This window comes from Stegodyphus dumicola, chromosome 4, assembly GCF_044657685.1.
Source record: "Stegodyphus dumicola isolate Sdum_Otavi_A_Nest chromosome 4, ASM4465768v1".
In the NCBI taxonomy this organism is placed as follows: Eukaryota; Metazoa; Arthropoda; class Arachnida; order Araneae; family Eresidae; genus Stegodyphus; species Stegodyphus dumicola.
The window spans coordinates 213623190-213644593 of record NC_140771.1 but is presented as its reverse complement, the minus strand read 5'-3'; the positions used below and the strand labels follow the sequence as shown (position 1 = coordinate 213644593).

Genomic DNA, 21404 nt, shown 5'->3' with positions numbered 1-21404 from the left:
AACCAAAACGTAGGAAGGTAGATGATGACAGAGAAAGGAGAATTATGACTGTTGTGGACAATCGTGATAATCGACCTGTGATGGAATATCTTCGTGCTATCGCTCGCAATGTGTCGTTTGCATGTGTAAGTGATGTTTTCTTTTTCTTAAAAAAAAGAATTTTATAAAACTTCATTTCAAATTTTAACGGTCATTTCAATTTGTTAAAAATTATTTTAAGTAATGACATAATTTTTATGATTTTTTTTTATTTAAACTTTTAATTAGTAATATGTAATAGTTAAAAATTGTATTTTATTAAGCTAAATTGAGTGTTTGTATTTAGATATTAACTTGTTGGGATTTTGACCCTGTCGGGACTTTGGGTTGTCAAGATTTCGGCCCTGTCGGAAGTCGGTATTCCGACTGTCGGGATTATGACCCAGATATGGAGATATACTTGTACAGAGTTCATAGCCACATTTTAGTTAAAAAAATAAGCACCTATAAGCACATTTTAAGGAAAAAAATAAGCACCTAATTACATTATACACAACTACATAACCTTGAAAATTAGACTTGTAATTTAAAATATGAGAAATTCAGTACTAATTAAGAGAGAATAATCATTACCTCAACCATGAAAAATAATTACTTTTTTTTTTTAAATTTTAAATAACAGTTAAATTTACAGAACTAGTTTACAATGAGAGAAGAAAAGCTATGCAGAACTAAACTATATTACAAGATTTAATGATGAAATTTCAGTTCAAAATAGAGAAAATAAATAATAATAAGGCATATTTATTATATTCGCTTGGAACCTAATAATAAATACAATTTATTTTTCAACTCATATTGATATTTAAATGATTTAAATCTAAATTCTAAACATTTTCTACATTTTCATTGTATATCAGTTTTCCCTTAACAGATATTGCAAGCCAAGTAATTTAAGTAAAAAAAGAGGAACATTTCCGAAATCAGAAGACAGAAATTTGCTTCATGCAGTCATCCTTTAACAGTAAAAGCTTAACTAACTCGCACACTTGGAAATTGGCGAATATTCGGACAGTCGAGCGAAACTTGAAAAAGAGGAGTGGAGGGAGGGGGTAGACTGTAGCCGTTCTTTAGATTTTTCCGCTAAATAAATGCTTTTGACATTTTGATATGTGCATCATATAAAAATAAACCAATGGAACTGAAAAATAATCTGCTTAGCAAGCACAGTAAAACTCTTTTAAGTGTTTATAAACAAATCTCGGACAGAACATCAAAATTAATATTATCTCTGGAAAATATCGCAAACGTTATTGCGCAATACGTGCGTCGTAATTCTTCCCTACGTGATATTACGCAATTGGAATTAACAGCTGCTGGTATTGGGAGAATAAAGAACTATTAAAGGAAAAGAAAGAGACTTACAAATCTGGGGTGTTTTTCATTAGGCTGCGTTAAATTTCCGGAGTAGAATCATTCTTCGCTTGGGTTGGTAGACCCCAGAACTTTTTAGTCCTATTCAATCCAGATTGGAAAGTAACAAAACAAAACAAAAAAGTCCGTTGCTTGTTTTGCAGCGACCTGTAACAGTTTCAATATTCAAGATTTTGCGGAAAAAGGGGAGAACCTCCCAACCTTCGTACTGTATAATGTATTGGCTAAGAAAATTAAATTATTTTGACTATTCGATTACTTTCCCTTTAAGCCATTCCGAATATTATTCCTTAGAAAGCTAATCTGTGTTAAACACAACCATTTTTGGAAGTTTACTATACTTCAGCAGTTACTGCAACTATGTTATTATAAACATTCATACATATGCTCATAATATAAGCATAATGATCATAATAAACACGAATATGAACTGACCAAGTGGAACGAAAATGCAAATCATTAAGATCTTGATAGAAATTCAAACATATGTAGTATTTGGGTGGGATAAAGAATGCCGAATGTACCAGAATTTTCTACCACTTTCGCAATTCTTTGCCCAATAGAATGACGGGCACCTGTCTGTACTCTCCGCACACACCAAAGCTTATGTTAATGCAGAGAAAGAGGGAAAAGCTATTTCCGGAAGTATGATTCACCATCTGACATTCCATATTAAGAAGAAAAGTTGTTTATTTAGTTTCGGCTTTGGTACAGGGGGAAATTACGCGTTCATTAAAAAAAAAAAAGCACTAAAAGCAAAAAATAAGCACTAAAAACAAAAACATAAGGGCTTTAAAGAAAAAATAAGCACCTATAAGGGCCTTTATATTTTATTTTCAAATATAAGGACTTATAAGCACTTAAAAGGACCGCTACGAACCCTGTTGTACAGTTTACCTCCAAAATCTTGATATACAATATACTTGGATATATGTATACACACACTATTTACTCACATATCCCCCTTAGCTTTTTTAACACAAAGTTATGAAAAATTTATAAATACAGTAAATCCTTGCCTTTTAAAATTTATAAAAATTTAAATATTATACTTCTCCTCACCCATAACAATAATAGCAAGTGAATATTTGAACAGGAATTATTGGTGGGTGCAACTATAAGTTATGTTATAATGCAAAATTACGAAGCCTTCAATCAAAATCAATATTTCATGACATTTTATTTGTTTTGACATCTATTTGACACACCTTTTAATTTTTAGGTTACTATGAATTTTAACTGTTTTATAAATTTCATCTGCTCACTGAAACCATACTTTCCAGTTTTACTTCAGCTAACATGAACCCATTGAAAAACAAGATAAAAAAACTAGTTTTTAAACAAAGATTTGAGTTGAGATTGTCCAGTTCTTGATACATTGAAAGAAAAGCGAAAGATTGTAGAAAGGTGCAATTAGGTTAGCTGCAAAATAACTACAAGTGCAACAGAACGATCATATCAAGAATTTGGAAATGTGCTTCCAAAAATAATTGTCAGGATGAATCTTATGCTGTTAATTCTTTGAAAAAGCAAAGCTAAATACATAAATGCAAAAATTATGCAGAAAACTTGAAAAACTTAAGACTTATTCCTCTTAAGAGAAGCACCACAGAAACAGTAAATATAACCTTTGAATAATAATTCTCCCAAAATATTAGATAATACATTTCGGTCACTTCAGGTTATGCTGGAAACCTAAAAGTTTAAAATGCAGCAACAAAATTACTGAAAAATCCAGGTACTATTTGAAGACTCAAAATAAAAATTAGGAGTCATTTTTTTAAATTTAATCTAGTTTTTGATAATAAATGTTATGTTCTATATTTTCGTTTGCTACTATTATTATGGGACATGCCTATTTTGGCCCAGATTTTGAACAAAATTAAAATTATCAAATTTGAGGTGGATCAGATACAAGTCAGATTCAGAAGCTTCTTCCCAAGCAAATCATTAATACATTTTCATTTTGGATTAAAGTGATAAACTTTTTAACTTTAATTATAAAGGAAATAAATAAAATATGGCTTTTTAAATATGTGCTGCAATTCTTCTGGATAGTTAATTTCTGAACAGATAAATGTCGTAAATTAAAGGAATCTGATTAGGACCTATTGTTTAAAAACGTGAAAAGTATCTAAAATTGTGGAGTGCTTGTCTCACCCACAGTGATGCAGTGCATCTTGTTATCTACAAAGTATTCAACATCTGCAAGTTTCTTTTTCTATGCAATTACGTCAGCATCATCTATAATAATCGGTTATTACGATTGTTTGCATCTTCTTTCTCGTATTCCTAAATTATTAGATACGTGCATTTTGCAATCTGTTTTAAACAAAATACTTTTTCGTTTTAAATGCATTTTTTAATGCAAGAAAGAAGATACTTATAACAGTTAACATATTTACTCAACAAATTACAGAAATAACTTGAACGTACACAGTATCTGCATTTCTTGTTTTACCACTTATAAAAATATCCAGTCATGACTACATATAAAAGTATAGTTTTGCAATAAAAATTATCCAGACATTAAAACATCAGATGTGAAACATAAAATTAACTGCTACTTAAAATGTTACTTTGCCTATGTATATTACTAACAAAGTCAACTTTCGCAGTGCAGGTTAAAAGTACTGAAAATACATCCAGTTTTTTAGAGCAACTTAATTTCTCATTCCAACATTAGATGCAAAGAATGATTTGTTCAGTAGAAAGCTTGACACTAAATTCTAAGGAAAGGATTATCTAGGTTCGTACACATTTCTGCACACGGAAATTGAGTCATTTTAAGGAGCATTAATGAAAAAAATTAAGGACCAATGAGCATATGGAAACTGAATAAATTCAATAAAAATATTATTCTATGCCTAAATTTCACTTCTGTAATACCATCCTAAGAATAAAATAGATCCCTAAGTAGTATGCATTATAACTAAACATGAATTAACAATTATTAATAAGTTTGAGAATAAATTAATATGTTGAGAGGTTCTCAACCGGTGGTACACAAGAAAAAATAGGTCGTACGCAAAGAAGCAAAGTATTTCAAACTATATTTCAAAAATTAAAACCCCAACATCCCAACTGTTTTTCGCTAACACTCAAATTTATGCAATCTGAACTTTGTTCAAAAGTGGTGGTACTAAAGGTTTCCAGTTTTTGTTTAGATGGTACACGTTAGTCAAAAGGTTAAGAACCACTGGTCTAGAGATTTAATAAATAGCAGGTAGATTTTATGTCAAACGACATAGGTTATAATAAGAAGCAAGATCATAATCAGCATGATTCATAACAAAAGACTGAATGTTATCACCACTGCTGTTTGTCTAGAGAGAGACCTGCTGATCAGAACAAAATTGAAAGGCCTGATGTAGGTAGGGTTGGCAAGTGTTGAAAGTTAGCCTCTGTTTGATACAGTTAGTGTCATAGCTTTGCGTAGAGTTCCAGGGGTTGTAACCCAGTTAATATACTTTCAGTTTCCAATAAGCCATTAAAGAACCAGAGGTGATAAGTTTTGTATTATTTAAAGTCTCACTAAATGCAAAGAATAAGTTTTACTTGAATTTAAACCTTTTTGTGTTATCTTGTGACCACAGTGAGTATAAATGAAAGGCAATAACTCAACTTTAATATGTAGAGATAATTTTTAAGGCTAAGCAGTTAGTTATTAGGTAAATAGGTAACCTCAGTCATTATGGATTTAAATGGCAACTATTAAATTATATTTCTTTAACAATATTTGTTAAAAAAAGCCCTATTAAAATCAAAATCTAATAAAATTGCACAGTTTAAAACACATGTAATTTATGACACTGATTCTTAAACGATATCAGAATAATTACACATTAAAAGCTACAAAACATTTATGTTTTGTAACAACACTCAATAAAATGTTTATCCGTCATTTTAGTTTGACGCCTTCCCAAACATTTTAGCTAGTTTATATCGATTTTCTTCTCTTTAAGCATCTTTTCTAACAATAATTTGAGATTTGTCTCAATATGCAAACCAATGCTCTTGCTAATTTCTGCGTGCTTTATCTCCTAACTTGTCAACCCTCTCCACAATATACCTATGAGGGCTTACTTGATCTGATAAAAGTTAAATACAGTCAAAAGTCGTTAATCCGGACTCGTCGGGACTTCGGCGATTCCGAATTATCGATTTTTCCGGATTATAGATCATCAGTTTAAATCGCGTAAGATGCCATGCAGAAATTCAAAAATTAAAAATATGAAACCGTAATTTATGAAATAAAGAACAATTATGATCTAAAGGGTATCAAAATTTACAAAAAAAAAAAAAAAAAGCTTAATATTTATTTGTTTACTTTATTAAACATTTCTTTCAATGTAAGTTGTTTAAGTTGCTTCGTTTTATGTGATAATACTTTCTCTTTAATTCTATAAACAGACATAATTTTTTGTTCACTTACAAAGTTCCGCTGTTCAAGTCCCGTTAATTGCTGTGCCGAGAATACCGACTAACTTGTCAATCGAAACTTTTTCGTTTTCACTGACCTCTCTGTCACATTCTTCATGTCTTTATCCATTTTTTGCAGCAATTCCACTTTTTGTTTGATGGACATCAAAACATACTTTCGTTTTGTACGATCCTTTGGGAGCTCCAGAATCAAAAATTCTATTTGACATAATCGAAAGTTCAAGTTTACTTTTATAGTATTGCTCTTACAGGCTACAAAAAATAATAAGCCGGATCCAATTCGAAAATTAAGGAACAACGCAATCATCAACATTAACTGAAATAGATAGTTAGATAATTTTAGCTTACACCACCTGTTATACATAAAACGCGAAAACGTATTCTGCGCTTGCGCACACGCAAATGTGCACTCATAAGAGGTCTTATGCACACGCGTAAACGCCTATGCGCATGTGTCAACGCGACGCATGCGCAGAACGTTTTTAGCTTTGAGGTCCGGATTATAGATCATTCCGAAATAACGACTTTTGACTGTAGTCCAAAACCTCCGATAGACATGAAGCAAATTATCACTACATCTGAAAGTAACTACAATATCAGACAAAGGTTTAAATAAGCCTCTTATTTAAAAAGAACTTAGAACAAACATAAAGGCATGTTCTGATGCTAACAAAGTAGTCAATTACATCTCACGATGATGTAATTAAACAGTCAAATTTAAACTAAAATGTGAACTAGTGGTCAAAGATTATTCAATTTAATTTTAATTTAACCTGGTTCACTATCATATGAGGAAATAAAAATGGAAAATTATAGTAAAGGCTGAAATCATAAACAATTGGGTAATTTACATAACTGCACATATCTTTGAAAAATAATTTTCTTTATGTATTCATATTTTTTCCCCTTCAGCATGCTTCCTTTTCATTTTAGAACTTTTGGATTTAATTAAGGATTTCTGTTTTTGTTAAAAACACTAAAGACATTTAGAATGTATAGAAAAGGTGACTAATTTAATTTCTTTAGTAATATGAAATTTAGAAGAAATATGAAATATATATTGTAAAGGCCGATTACAGAGCTAGTGTGGCAGAATTTTTAGAATTTAGTAACACCAAACAACAAAATCTAAAAATGGCAAAACTTTTTTTAAAAGCAGGCACTGGAAGCAGAATTTAAAAAGGCTGTAGGATTCTCTACTGTATAATTCTAAGTTACAGTGAAAAGTGAAGAATCTTAAGAACTAGTAAGCGAATAATCGCCTCAGTTCGCGAGATTGAAGAAACTTGGAAAGAATTAATGCGAAGCTATCAAGGGCCTAAAGTACAGCTGAGCGTAACAGCTTACGAGAGAGTAACCTAAAAGGGCAGACACGTGCTAGCCAGAATATCTAGTATCTCTCTGACTAAGACAGTAGAACTTTGCGGTTAAATACTACTCTTCCTCACTGGCATTCAGACGTGATTCTAAAACTACATTCTGGCCGGAAGTGGTAAGTTGAAATTAAGAATCGATAGGAAAGGAAGTTTAACTCAAAATTTTACTGTTAATAAAATTAACATAATCCTTACAAGGCACTATACAGTCGAACTTAGGATCCACAGATATTGCATCAGATGGGAAAATGCCTAGTGCCAGCTCTGTGTGTGATGCATTAAGACATGTTAGATGGATCTTTTAAATTGTAAGTTTTCAATTTCCTTATTAATAAAAAAATCCTTTTCTATAATGCCTGCCCAAGTGATAAGATTAGAAGCATTTTTGATATTTTCCATGCTTGTGTCTAGTGAAAAGTAAAGAAAATAAAGGAAGATAAACATGTTAAGAAAAAAGATTCTAGTATCAGGAGTAAAACCTTCAAATATTATGTCTTCATTGTTCTTCCAGACGTTCTCTAAAAAGTAAGAAATTCACTGCAAACTTTCTGTAAAATACATCCGTTAACGTGTTGATAACATGGAGACATTTTCCCTTTCCTCACATAGAATCAAATCTTCTAGAATTGTGGGTTTATAAATCTTGCCTTAATCCTTCTAAATTTTCCAAGCTGCAATGTCAAAAATACCAAAGAAAAATTATCCCAACCAATTCTGTAACAGCAAAAAACCAGAAATATTTGGGAGGGGAGGAGTGCAAAATTAATTTTATAGAGAAAACTGATGCACATTCTGAGAATTTTGAATATTCCGAGACAATTACATGGAAAAAAAGACTTTTTAATTAATTACACAGCTAATTTTGCTTTTGCTAAGAGCTGTTTCGTAAATTATGCCTTTTAGCATTATACCTTGATTATTTTTCAGATTCAAAATATTGTATAAGTTGCCAAAATGAAACTTTATAATGAGAGCGAAATATATAAATGCTTTATTTTAATGTTATTTTTCAAATATAATTTTAATATATTAACCATTATTTTAATGAAATTTATCAATGTTATGATGTTTTAAAAAAAATCGAAAAATTCTCAGATTTCGGAATTAAAAATTTTCTACAGAAATTGACCTTCAAATCGCCAAATTTAGAACCGTTTAATAAAAGAATTCACATTCCCAAAAGTGAAAATTATTTAAGAGTTCTTTATTACAAAAAAATGGGTTTCGAGATGCTTATGTTTCACTTCTTGCTTAGAAACTCTAGTATCCCATCCCTTATATTAGAAATAGAAACAAATTATAACCCATGAACCCATTCAAAAGATAACCATATACAAGGGCGAGTCAAATGAAAGTGAGCCAATGCGAATATATGACAAACAGAGTACTTTATTTAAAGGTAGTCTCCATGAACATTGAGACATTTATCCCATTGACAAATGAGCCGCGTGATCCCCGTCTCATAAAACTCCTCGGGCTGTCGATTCAAAAAGTCTGTAACCGACTCCTTCACGGCGTTGTCCGACACGAACCTGGTACCCTTGAGATGTTTTTTTCAGTTTCCCGAAAATGTGAAAGTCGCATGGCGACAAATCTGGGCTGTATGGAGGATGTTGCAGCGTGTCCCACTTGAACTTTTCCAGTTGTGTCTTAACCACATCAGCGACGTGGGGACGAGCATTGTCGTGTAGCAAGATCACACCATTCGTCAATCTTCCAGGTCGTTTGTTCTTGATTGCGACACACAGCCGATCCAGCGTTGCACAATATCGCGAACTATTGATAATCTCTCCACGTTTAGCAAATTCAATCAGTAATGGCCCCTGACGATCGAAAAAAAAAAAGTCAATAGCATCTTTCCCGAGGAAATGACAGCCTTTGCTTTCTTCGGGGGTGGTGAATTCAAATGTTTCCACTGTAAGCTTTGCCGGCGTGTTTCAGGTTCGTAGTGGTGGCACCATGATTCGTCTCCACAATTGCAGACAAGAAGTCGTCACCCTCATTGTGATACCGTACGAGATGAGTTAAAGCAGCGCCGAACCTCTCCGTCTTCTGGCGGTCGTTCAAAATCTTGGGCATCCATTGAGCACACAAAAGCCGATAACCGAGATGATCATGAATTATGGTGTGAACCGAACCGTGACTGATGTCCACACGCTCTGCCAGTTCATCGATGCTTATCCTCCATTCTTGTCTAATCAGCTCATCAACCTGTGCAATTGTGTCGGGAGGGATTGCAAGGTGGCTTTGGCCCGGTCTTGGATCGTCTTTGCAACTTTCACGTCCTTCTCTGAACCGTTTGCTCCAACGCTTCACAGTGGCCAATGCGATGCAATGTTCACCGTACACAACAGTCATACGGCGACTAATTTCATGTTGGGAAACACCTTCAGCTGTCAAAAACCTGACCACACCACGCTGTTCCTCTTTTGGAGCGTCCATTATGTCACGCTACCGTCTTCAACCCAGTGTAAGAGCGCCTTAAAGAACTTTAACCTCACATTTTCCCGCCACTTTCGTAAATGAAGGCTGTCTCTGTGCAACTCGCATGCGCCGCGAGTGATGGACCGAACCATTCTTGCTGAGGAGGGGTTGGCTCACTTTCATTTGACTCACCCTTATATGTCAGTAAATTGCCAGAAATATTCCTCCAAAATGCTAATTCACACTCAAAATGGCAGTTGTAAAAACAGGCAAAAATTTCAGATGATTAAAGTAAAGGACCTTCTACTGATTTTGGTCAAAATTAAGGACTTTTAAGGACCAAAAATCAATTCCAAAAAATTAAGGACCGTACGAACCCCGATTACACAATTTTAAGCATGTTTTTATGCTGGAAAGATACACAGAATATTCGTAGAGCTTACAACTCTGCATCTCTGATTGTTTTTATCAGTGATGTAAAGTGAACTTGATGATCATTTTTATATATTAGATTACAAGATAAAATGCCCTTTGATTGAAAAAATACAGATACAGCTCAACATAACTTGGGATCACAGTTAACAGAACTCAAGGAGTCAAGGAGACAATTACATAAGAAATGAAAAACCTGATATCATATGAACAACGATTACAGAAACTACACAAGAAAGCCATCAGAAATCATATAGAAGATATAAGTGAGAAATTATACGCAAGAAATAAATGCGATTTTATCGAGTTCTCTATAGCGTTTTTCTATTTTGATGCATTTTCAGCTCGGAGATTTTCTTTCATGGTGACCACTTCCTACTATTAAATACAAAGAACCTATATACATGTTCCTTGTACTGTGGAATAACAGCGACGAAATTCTACACATTTCTAGTCCTCTACCTGTTCATGTGCATCTTAAAGCCAAAACTTTGAATTTTTTTCTTAGAATGTTATATGTACATATTTGGCGAGATTCTGATTAATAAACTCCAGGATTTAAATGCAAACATGAAATAAAACATTTATATCTAGCGTACTAGACTGTTGCACTTCGACAAAATGCAAGATACTTATGTTTCAACTTAATAAAAAATTCAGCAATTTAAAGCAACTGGCGACTGCTTGAAATATACTTTTATCTTCTAGTGTGCCGACACAATGAGTAAAAGATATTTAACTCTCAAATTCAATCAGTCTGCTATAATTAACAAACTAAAGAATTTAAAAGCAATATACACAGTTCTTAATAATTTATCTACTTTTTAGTCTAATGTTTTTATAAATCACACTAACCGGACTCATTAAAACCACACATTTTCTCTCATATAATAAAATTCAAATGGAAACTTTAACAGCTAGCTAAAGTAATCAATAACTTCCGAGTAAGACATGTATAATTAAGCTATAACTAAGGCAGGGGGGAACTGATTGAAAGTTCAATTATGTTAATTCAGAAGTCAAAGAACAAAAATCAGCTGTATATTTACAAAATTTTCACAGGACTAGTTTCGATGGTTTTACCGAACCACCATCCTCAGCTGCAAAACCGCAAATGAAATTCATTTGCAGCTGAGGATGGTGGTTCAGTAAAACCATCGAAACTAGTCCTGTGAAAATTTTGTAAATATAACGCTGATTTTTGTTGTTTGACTTCTGAATTAGTATTTATTCGGCGTGTTATTGTGTCTTAATTCAATTATGTTCTTTAAGAAATACACAACTGACTTCTGTATAATACAAATGTATCCTACTATAACTACACTTAAATTTTATGGAAGGCTATTCAGAAAGTTATCCAAAATATGATTTAACTAACCAAAACATAAAAATATATTAGTTTCATCTTAGTTTAAAACATCAATTACACAAATTAATCACATGATATTCTGACATGTCACGTTAGAAAAGTGCATTTTAGATTGATTAAATCAGAGCATCTCAGAGGATTGCCTACCTCATATTTCACCCACAGAAAACAGGATATATAAAAATTGTGTCATAATTGCACTTACAATAATATCCATATAAATGGTAACTATTATGGCCTTTAGTTACTTAAATGGTGACAAAGGCTCCCTGGTTAATGAACTGTACCAAAGCATCAACCCCAAATGAAACAGTTCATAAATTATAGGCAAACAACAGGCAGCCCTAAATCCAGCCTCCTCATCATGAGAAGCTTTAACATGTTGAGTGCAGCGTCGGTCCCTCGGGACCAGCAGTGAACTTTCTGCGTGGCCTGGGGACTGGCACTTGAATTTTCGTTTGGCTGGTGTCGGTCCACAGTATTAAAGTTAAAAAATAAATATAGTCTCAACAGCCAAAACTCAACACTTTGTTCTTCCTTATTATAGTGGCTCGCAAGGGATTGAATCGCTAATCAGTTGAGATAACTTGCCCGTTGTTCTTATTCCTTGCTACATGTCACATCTCAGCTGATAAATGATTTAAATTTTAAGGGCTGCTATAATAAATAATATACGGACGGTATAAGTACCCAACACTTTGATAAAATTCTCCTAGAAAAAATTTTGCATTTGAAATCATTTTTAATAAGTAATTTCAATGTTGGAAAAAAGTTTACAAGATAAAAAAACACTTTATACAGAGAAGGATACTTTCTGATCATCAGCACCAGCAAAAAAAAATTGCTATCTTTATTTAGAGTGTTCTTATATTCATAAAAATTATAAAAAGAAGCATTTTATAAGAAACACAAAATTTTATGAGAAAAAATTTAAATCTAAACTGTCAGCAAAATAAGAAAAGAATAAAAACAAAATGATTATAAAGCATGCAAATTCATATACAGTCAAAAGTCTTTAATCCGGACCTCAAAGCTACAAACTTTCTGCGCATGCGTCATGCATGCGCGTTTAATGTATAACGGACGGTATAAGCTAAGCTAAAATTATCTATTTCAGTTAATGTTGCAGATTGCATTGTTCCTTAATCTTCTAATTGGATCCGGCATATTATTTTTTGCAGACTGTAAGAGCAATTTTCTAAAAGTAAGCTTGAACTTTCGATTATGTCAAAAAGAATTTCCGATTCTGGAGCTACCAAAGCGAAAGCACGTTCCGATGTCCATCAAACAAAAAGGGGAATTGCTGAAAAAAATGGATAAAGGCATATCCTTTGATTCTGTAATCATTCCGAAATATGTCTATCAATTTCAAGCTGCTGTGGGGGGGGGGACACGTGGCACGCAATGAACTGGAAGTTGATCTGTCATTCTTATCTTCAAGGCAAATGTTTTTATTTTATTCGGCTTATAATTCCTTACTAAATGTAGTATTTCTCTCTATGTACTACGTCTTTGATATGATTTAAATCAAATTCCTCGTCATTATACGAATACACATCAAATAATTTTCTGGTTGCAATTTTCTAATTTTGACCACACCTAATGTATGCTTTACACATGCACGCATTGAAAGAAATGTTTAATAAAGTAAACAAATAAATATAATGATTTTTTTTGGGTAAATTTTGATACTCTTTAGATCATAATTGCTCTTTATTTCATAAATTACGGTTTCATATTTTTAATTTTATAATTTCTGCATGCCATCTTACCAGATTTAAACGGATGATCTATAATCCGGAAAAAACGATAATCCGTAATCGCCGAAGTCCTGACATGTCCGGATTAAAGACTTTTGGCTGTATACTCAAATAAATGTGTAGTATGCTCACGTATGGGCAGGCTGTTGTCATACGCGTTACTTGAAAATACACAGTTTCAGTAAAAATAATTGCTATTGCTCATAAAGAAGCCACAGAGTTGCTGAAATTAAAAAACTTAACTGCCAAATCTGTAAAAAGCAATTTTTAAATACTGAAGTGGTTACTTTTAATAATCAAAAGTTAACTCATGGCTCAAATTTGCTAAATATCAGCAACAATTAAAAGAAAATCAGCTTTTTCCAAACATTAAAAATATCAAGTACATGAAGTTACAAATAAAATACACGAAGTTAAAAATCACCTTTACTGTATTAGTTACTCTGTTATTAAACTGAACAAAAGAAACTTAAACATACCATGTCATGAGAACAAGCCTATCAACAGACATGGATGATTTTTCCTGGCCTCCACTTTCAACAGGAATGTTAGCTGGAAAGTCAAATACACAGTATCGGCATTCATTCTTGTATTTCTGCAATTGCTCAAGGAATTCACTGTAGGTAGCTTCACGGGGACCAGTAACTTCTACATCAATCACCTTCTCATCTTTAATATGATAGATGATGTATCTGTACTTTTTATCTTTCTTCACTTCTTCATAAACAGTCTTGGCAGCTGTTGATACTGTTACTCCAGAAGACTAGGCAGGAAAATAAAAGTTTTAGCAAAGCATTTGTAATGTTTAAATTACATTTGCAATAAAAAAGTAGGAAAAATTATTCAATAACAATACCATAAAAAGCACAGCAAGCTCCCCTAATTTATGCATATATTAAAAACATTGGATTGAAAATTTAAAAGGTACTTGTCTTGTTGAAAATGAATTGTCATGTTTCTGAATTGGCGAGAAACAAACTTTTATAGTTACTGATCTATATACATGTATAACTAGCAATAATTTTTGCTTTTAAAATAAAGTGGTTTTTCAAATATGCATGCATATGTACTTCTTCTCTCTTTAATTTTAAAATATAACGACTTTTTAATCTGTGTTCATAGTTCAAATTTTTTTTCAGCTAATAAAAATTTTAACTTTTAAATCCCAGCAGTTTTTCATTGAAAATATTTATCATGCTTAATGATTATTACTATTTTTGACTGGCCATCAACTGAAAATGAAGTTCATGTTCTTTTATGATAAAAATGCATTTTACCAAAAGAAAGAATTTGTGGAAATAGACATAACACGTAGTTAGTTATATACTGGAAAAGAAACCATTTGGTAATGTAATATACAAAAGGTATGGCTCGCCATCACCAGACTCTTATCTAGCAGAATTCATATTCAGGCACCAAGTCACAGCCCTGTTAACATGTTTAAAGCATTATTAGCAACAATTGCAGAGTTGTACCCACTAAAACAAGCTTATAAAAATTAATTTTCTAGCAAGTATGTTTTTTAATAAACTACTAACAAAGTGTGTATTATAATTAATACTTATTAATTGATCACTTCATTTAAAATAAAAAGCAGAATGAGCATTTTTGCAATAAAAAACCACTATATTGACCGCACAATGATGTCTGTTTTTCACCCATGCACAAATCTATAGCCTTTTCTTGCCAATGCAGAATTGTGCCAAAATTCTTGCTGAGGCCACTGCAGAAAACAAGTACCATTTAAAGGCAATCAAAGTACGTTACAAATTTTATGCATTAATATTATTAACAAATTCTATAAACTTGGTAGCTATACTATAAATTGGCATGATTTTAGAAACAAAATAAAAACTATATAAATCCTACAATAATTTTACTAAGGAAGATTACTAAAGTAAATTTTTAATTGGCAGTATATAGATATTTTATTGCCATAATGAATCCACAAGAGAAATAATTTTGACATGTTTAGATACATTCTCTTAACTTTTGCAGTATGTTACTTATGAATACTTTATCCAGATATAATAAAACAATAATTATCTAAGTATAACAAGAGATGCACAAATTATTCAGTAAAACATTACGTTTCTCAGCTAAACAATTAACATTTTAAATACTTTCTACTGAAAGTTTCTGAATTAAAAAAAAAAAAAAAAAAATGCAAGTTAATTACATATAATGCCCTTGATGCCTGTACATTTTTTCAGAAGAAAAAAGAATGACAGCAACAAAAACTAATACACACATTTCAATACGGTATTTATGCCAAAAAATCAATTTGTTAATTTTTTTTCATTCTGATTAGAATTTTATGCCACGTTAAACTTTTACTGTTATTATTTAATTTTATTTATATTTACATTTATTATTTATTTAATCTAAGGATTTCTTTCACTGCATAAGAATAACACTATATTTTTACCATTTTAAATATAGAAAGAAAATAAGATACAGTTGGTGCCTTTAAATGTTATCAAATTATTGAAGTTCTGCCCATTTGCATATAAAAATATGAAAAAATACATCCTTCACTGTGAGCAACAAGTTGGTTAATGTTATAAAATCATTACAGAATGATTTTTTTTTTTAAAAAAGCTGAATTATAGTAGATAAATAACGTCGAAATGCAGCATAGAAATTGCCAAATGACAGAGACTGTCATGAAGCAGCTTTTGATTTTGATTTAAGGGAAGCACGCACAAAAGCGTTTTCCAAGTTTTGGTCAGGTGGCAATATAGAATTACCAAAAAACAAGGTAAAATTTCTAGATGATTTTGCTTTTTTGAATCACAATCTCATTGCTTGTTTTAAGCTGAATTTTAATGAACATTCTGTTATACGAAATACTATCTTTTTTTTTTTCTCTCTAAACATTTTTATCACAGTCTAGCAAAAAGCACAATGATCTAAGGGATAAGATCAATTTCACTGCTATATCAAACTTCCAGTCAGCAAAACGTGGCTCTTGAATATAACATGCCTCAATTTCTCCCATGAAAATGAAGGGCTCTAGTGTAGAATTGGGTGCCCATTCGATTGGCGACAATTTTTTAAAAATTTTGCCGATAAAACCTCACTTGTGGTTACCACGATAGTTTTAACCTTGTTTTAGCTTCCCGATTTTATTTAAATGAAAATAGATTGATGTGTACATGGACATATTTAAGGCAGTGCGCAATGCCTAGTTTGTGCAATTCTAGGATTTTTTTTTTAAGTAAAAACAGATCAATGTGTACATGGACACAGATCTTGTGCAATTCTTTGACTTTTTATTTTGGTTTTGTGAGCAGCCACCTTGAAATTGTGCCTTCCTGGCGTCAAAAAAAGAATCGCCAATAAACAAGGGGCACCCAATTGTAAACTTTTACCAAATGAAGATGCACTACATGTATAAAAATTTGGGGTATAGCACTGGTTAAAAAACTTCCAAAAACATTACGAATATAAACAGTTCATAAATTAGCTTTTGGGTACACTGTGAAAGTAATTATTTATGTTTCTAGTTATATTTATATTAAACTCATTAAATCCAATTTATATTTTGTAGGATATTGTTTTCATAAAACATTCCTGGACAAATATGATCACATTAACATATTTGCTGCCGATCATGTACTGGCTCTTTTGCTAAAGAGCCAATTATGCTCTTGGACATGGTGTGATTTCGGTCACGTACAGGTGTGAGAAAAGCAACGCTTTGTTTATTTTCAAATTTAACTGGCATTATGTTTTGAATATATATGCTGATATTGGCGTGGAGTGAAGGTTAGAAACTAGTTGCGAATGTACGCAGTATGGAATGGAAACAAAGTTTCATTTTGAGCAAAGATCATAAATGAATAACATTCTGAAATATATACAGTTTGCAATAATACCATTATAACTATCTTGTAATACACTCATTTAAAACATATTTATTCGTGATAAGTTTCATACCAAAATAAGACATTATTATTACTTTGATTCACCTTTAAATGTCATATGCTAGCACGTAATACAACATTGCAGAAGTAACTTTATTTCAAAGTGCCAATCATGCACTGGCACGTAGTGATACATTTCTATGCTTAAAGGGTTAGTAATCAATGTGTATCAATCAATTCAACACATTACCTCTTTTAAATCTTATTTTTTTATAATCCGTAAGTCAGCATATGGATTCAATTTATTTCTATGACACAGCATTAACTGTCAATACAAACTCGCATGACCACAATTTAAGTGTTATGTGATGATGTATAAAATTTCAGATTTGCAACACCCAAGAATTGTCACTTACACATCAACTTCCATATTCTACTGAAATTTTCAGCTAGTTTTCTGTCTGATTAAATCCCCGAGATTATATTAACAACACACAGTACGAGACCTGAAAAAGTAATATCACACTTGTATTTCAAATCTGCTTCATTTTTTTAAGTCTTCTGTATAGTGTTTTTTTCTATAACTTTTTTCATATGTTGCAAATAAAACTTTGTTGTTTCTCCACTTTTTTTTTCAGTTTCTTTTTCTTTTAATTTGAACATCTCATAAAAAGCATAAGCAATCAAACAATTTTATGAAGATACACCAGTTTTCTAGAAACACTTGGTTGTATTAATGGCATCAAAAGGTTACATAATAATTTAATTTCTGTTAGTGTAAAATATGTTTTCTAAATGTTGTGAAAACACGTCAGTTCAAAGCAATATCTTTGCGAGCACATATAGATTTTCAGTGGTATTTTCTTTTACAGATTCCATAATACAACTGCTTCAAAATAACGAATATTCATGACAACAATTTTAACGTTGAATGAAGCATTCTAATTTATGAAGAATTGGGGTTAACACCAAAAAACTGGCCAGGAATAGTCTCTTTAAATATTTTAAATGCCAGTTTTATGCCACATGATTCAACAGATCTTCCTATAGATGAGCAAATAATACCTTATTCTGGTAGACATCCATGCAAAATGCTTCTCGAAGGAAAACCCCATCATTTCGAATATGAAATTTGCTGTTTTACGTTCCTATGAAGAGTACTTGTATCATTTTGATACATATTTAGAAAAAATTTCAAAATCTGACTGATCCTGGATTAGGTAGAGATGTAACAAATCATTTACGAGTAGTGGAAGTTTCTTCAAATCATTACGTATATGTCTACAACATTTTACATAATGCAAGTGGTTGTCAAAATTCAATGAGCTGAAATTTCATGTGGCTGAAGCAATTCTTAGTACAGATTAAGAAATGGTCCTATTATACCTGTTAACAAAATGGAGGAAAATAAAAGAACATTGAACATATGAAGTGCATTGGATATAGAGAATGGTATTGCATAATTTGATAGAACGACAGTTTGGTCATAGCGATGACAACTAACTTTAATGCAATTTATCTACCTTCAGTGACCATTAGGTATTCAAGAAAAAACCTGTATCCGTAAAGTAACCTAAACTCATTGGAAATTGCAACAAATATATAGATGGCGTGCTGGAGATAAAATTTTTTTTCCCCTTGTAGTGTTGCCATTGTTTGCTTTGAAATCATAGAGTTTGTTAATAAAAAATTAAGTTTTTACAAAATATAAAATCGATAATAAAACAAATTCCAAATTTTGGCTTTCTAATTTCTTTAAATATAATGCAGGGCTCTAAAATTTGGTGGCAACAGTTTGAAATGTGATATGCCGCTTACAGTGATTCCACGTAAAATGCTAAAACCTAAAAGATGCAAATACTGTGGTAGTCAAATGATAACTGTTTGTAATAATGTTATAGGCCTTAGTATAACAAATATCTTCCAGATTTCTATCTATCCAAAAGTAATTGGTTTTGATATACACTGCGTTTTCACAACATTTTGTATCTTCAACAATTTTTTTTTTCCTCGTTATATTTTTCTTAGACTAATATGTCAAAAAAATAAGCTTTTTCATTTAATTCAGGTGTGTCATTAATGAGTTAAAAAGTTATAATAGTGTGGTCATTAATGAGATAAAAAAAAACCTATTTGCTTGAAGTTAATCTCTGAACAATTCTATAATCTAATATCAACAACATAACTTCAATACCAATAAAAATGGCTCCTACTCTTGCTTTTAGTTTTAACTTCTTGATTTTTGCACTGCACTTTCTTTTTTGGGGAAGAGGTACAGGAAGGTCTTATATTTTAATGATAGCAACACTACACAGCGAGATCTAAATCTCAGCCTAAAAAGAGATATTTTATGTTTAAGACTTATCATAAATTCAAGAAGTATGGATTAATCCCATTGGAAATAATCAAGTATAAATCACATAACTCACTTTGTTAAATACAACTTTAACATATCAGAGCAGTAACAAATTATTCACAGGATTCTACAACCAAAAGCAAAAATAAAATGTAGTCATAAGTATAACAACATCACCTACTTTCATTACCCATATGATAATGGTAAATTAGGAAAAACGGAAGAGTTAGCAGTGATCTATTATACACGGAGATATAAACTCAGTTACAGCAACATGAACTACAAATAAACTTTTAAGAAAACAATTTTGTTGTGATGTGCCTGAAAGATTGAAGGCTGAATCCATAACAAAAAAATACATCAGTTCCGAGCATCACCTTTGGATTTGTAGTTTGGCCTTTTTAAATAAATTTTTAAATAAAAAAGAAAAAAAGCATTTCATGCTTTCCTTTCTTAAACAGTCACAAGATGTATTAAAATGAAAAATTTTTCTTGGGATAATGAGATATTTTTGCTCTTTTGTTGACACCAAAAGTCTTAAAACAAGACATTAATAGAAAGGTTTTTAAGTCCCTGCATTCTTGTATGTATTAATAATTCAAATACTCACTCTTTCACAAGCACATATTGATGATCAGAACAGTCTTATTTTTTAACAAACTGTTTATGTGTCAGTTAACACCAATTTGAACAAATAAGACAACGCAATGTTAATTACAAAAGGCAAAATCAGACATACTAATTTTACAAAAATCAACACAACAGAACATCAGAAGGGGATATTTAGAGGAATTGTGTCTTGAGCATTTCAATTTTATTAACAGCCTTATTAATTTATTATCAAGATAGCAGGAAAGATAACCAAACTCCACTTGTTTACTTAATAAAACCCATTACATAATACTTAACATAAATGTAATAGCAGATAACCAGTTTTCTTCAACTGAACATTCACCAAAAAGGGAAATTACATTGATAACTCAAGCAAAAAAAAAAAAAAAAAAAAAAAAACTTCCGATTTGTTACCACCTAATGAACAGGAAGTAGAAGAAACTGTTTATACCATTACAAAAATATGATGCCGATTTCATGGTTCCTAAGAAAATACATCTTACTCACTCGCATGAGTGGTTTTCAAAACCAACTATTTCTGAAGTTCTCTAGTAGCTCACTAGATGGCAATCAAGAAACATATGCCAATAATTAATACAGCAATTCGTCTTCAAGAAAATAAGCATCAGCCATCAAAGACATCATGACCATGAGCACTCTGCAGCACCAAGAAAAAGCCTGTAAGAACAGCATGGGAATGCAGCACATGCAAAGTTTCACTCTGCTTGAAAAAGAAAAACTGTTTGCACAAGTGCTATAGAGCAGTGCTCCGCAACCGGTGTGCCATGAGTAGGATATAGGTGTGCCGTAATCAAATACATGTATTTGATATTTTATAATTTTTTATCATGTATTTAATACACAATGACAATTTTTTTCCCTTAATAATGTCTATTTTAAATGTTTTTATATATTTCACTGTTGTGTGGTTGTGTGTGTGATTGTAAGTGTGTCAGCATTTGAATTTTTTCGGCACTTCCTTGATAACTCGGAACTCTTTGGTGTGCCATGAAATTCCAGAAAGATTTTTTGTGCGTCGCAGGTGAAAAAAGGTTGCGGAGCACTGCTACAGAGACTGATCCGTAGGAGTCTGTGGGCAGTGGTCACTGACACTAACCACAAGAAGTGGTCATTTTTTCACACATCTTGAACAAAATATGTGTAACTGTCGCAAATAATTTCATTGTAACACCCGAGTAAGTAAATAAGACAAGAGTTTTACTGAAAAAGTTAATTGCCTTTTCCTGCCCTTCAAAGAGTTAACACTAATGTTAGTAGTCAATGGTTAATTCTGTAGAATTGTTTCATGCAATTCTAGCACTTGTAGTTACAATTTAAAGAAGGCATAAG

The 21404-nt window shown here is 31.8% G+C and overlaps 1 protein-coding gene across 2 annotated transcripts in view; it reads right to left on the bottom strand.

The window, feature by feature from the left end:
• tsr (Cofilin/actin-depolymerizing factor homolog tsr) overlaps window positions 1-21404 on the bottom strand; it is a 43096-nt gene that overhangs the window by 16237 nt on the left and 5455 nt on the right. For both annotated transcript variants that reach the window (XM_035372584.2, XM_035372583.2), the window contains exon 2: window positions 13697-13980. In XM_035372584.2, the coding sequence (XP_035228475.1) occupies window positions 13697-13980 (284 nt within the window). The remainder of the gene's footprint in view (window positions 1-13696; window positions 13981-21404) is intronic.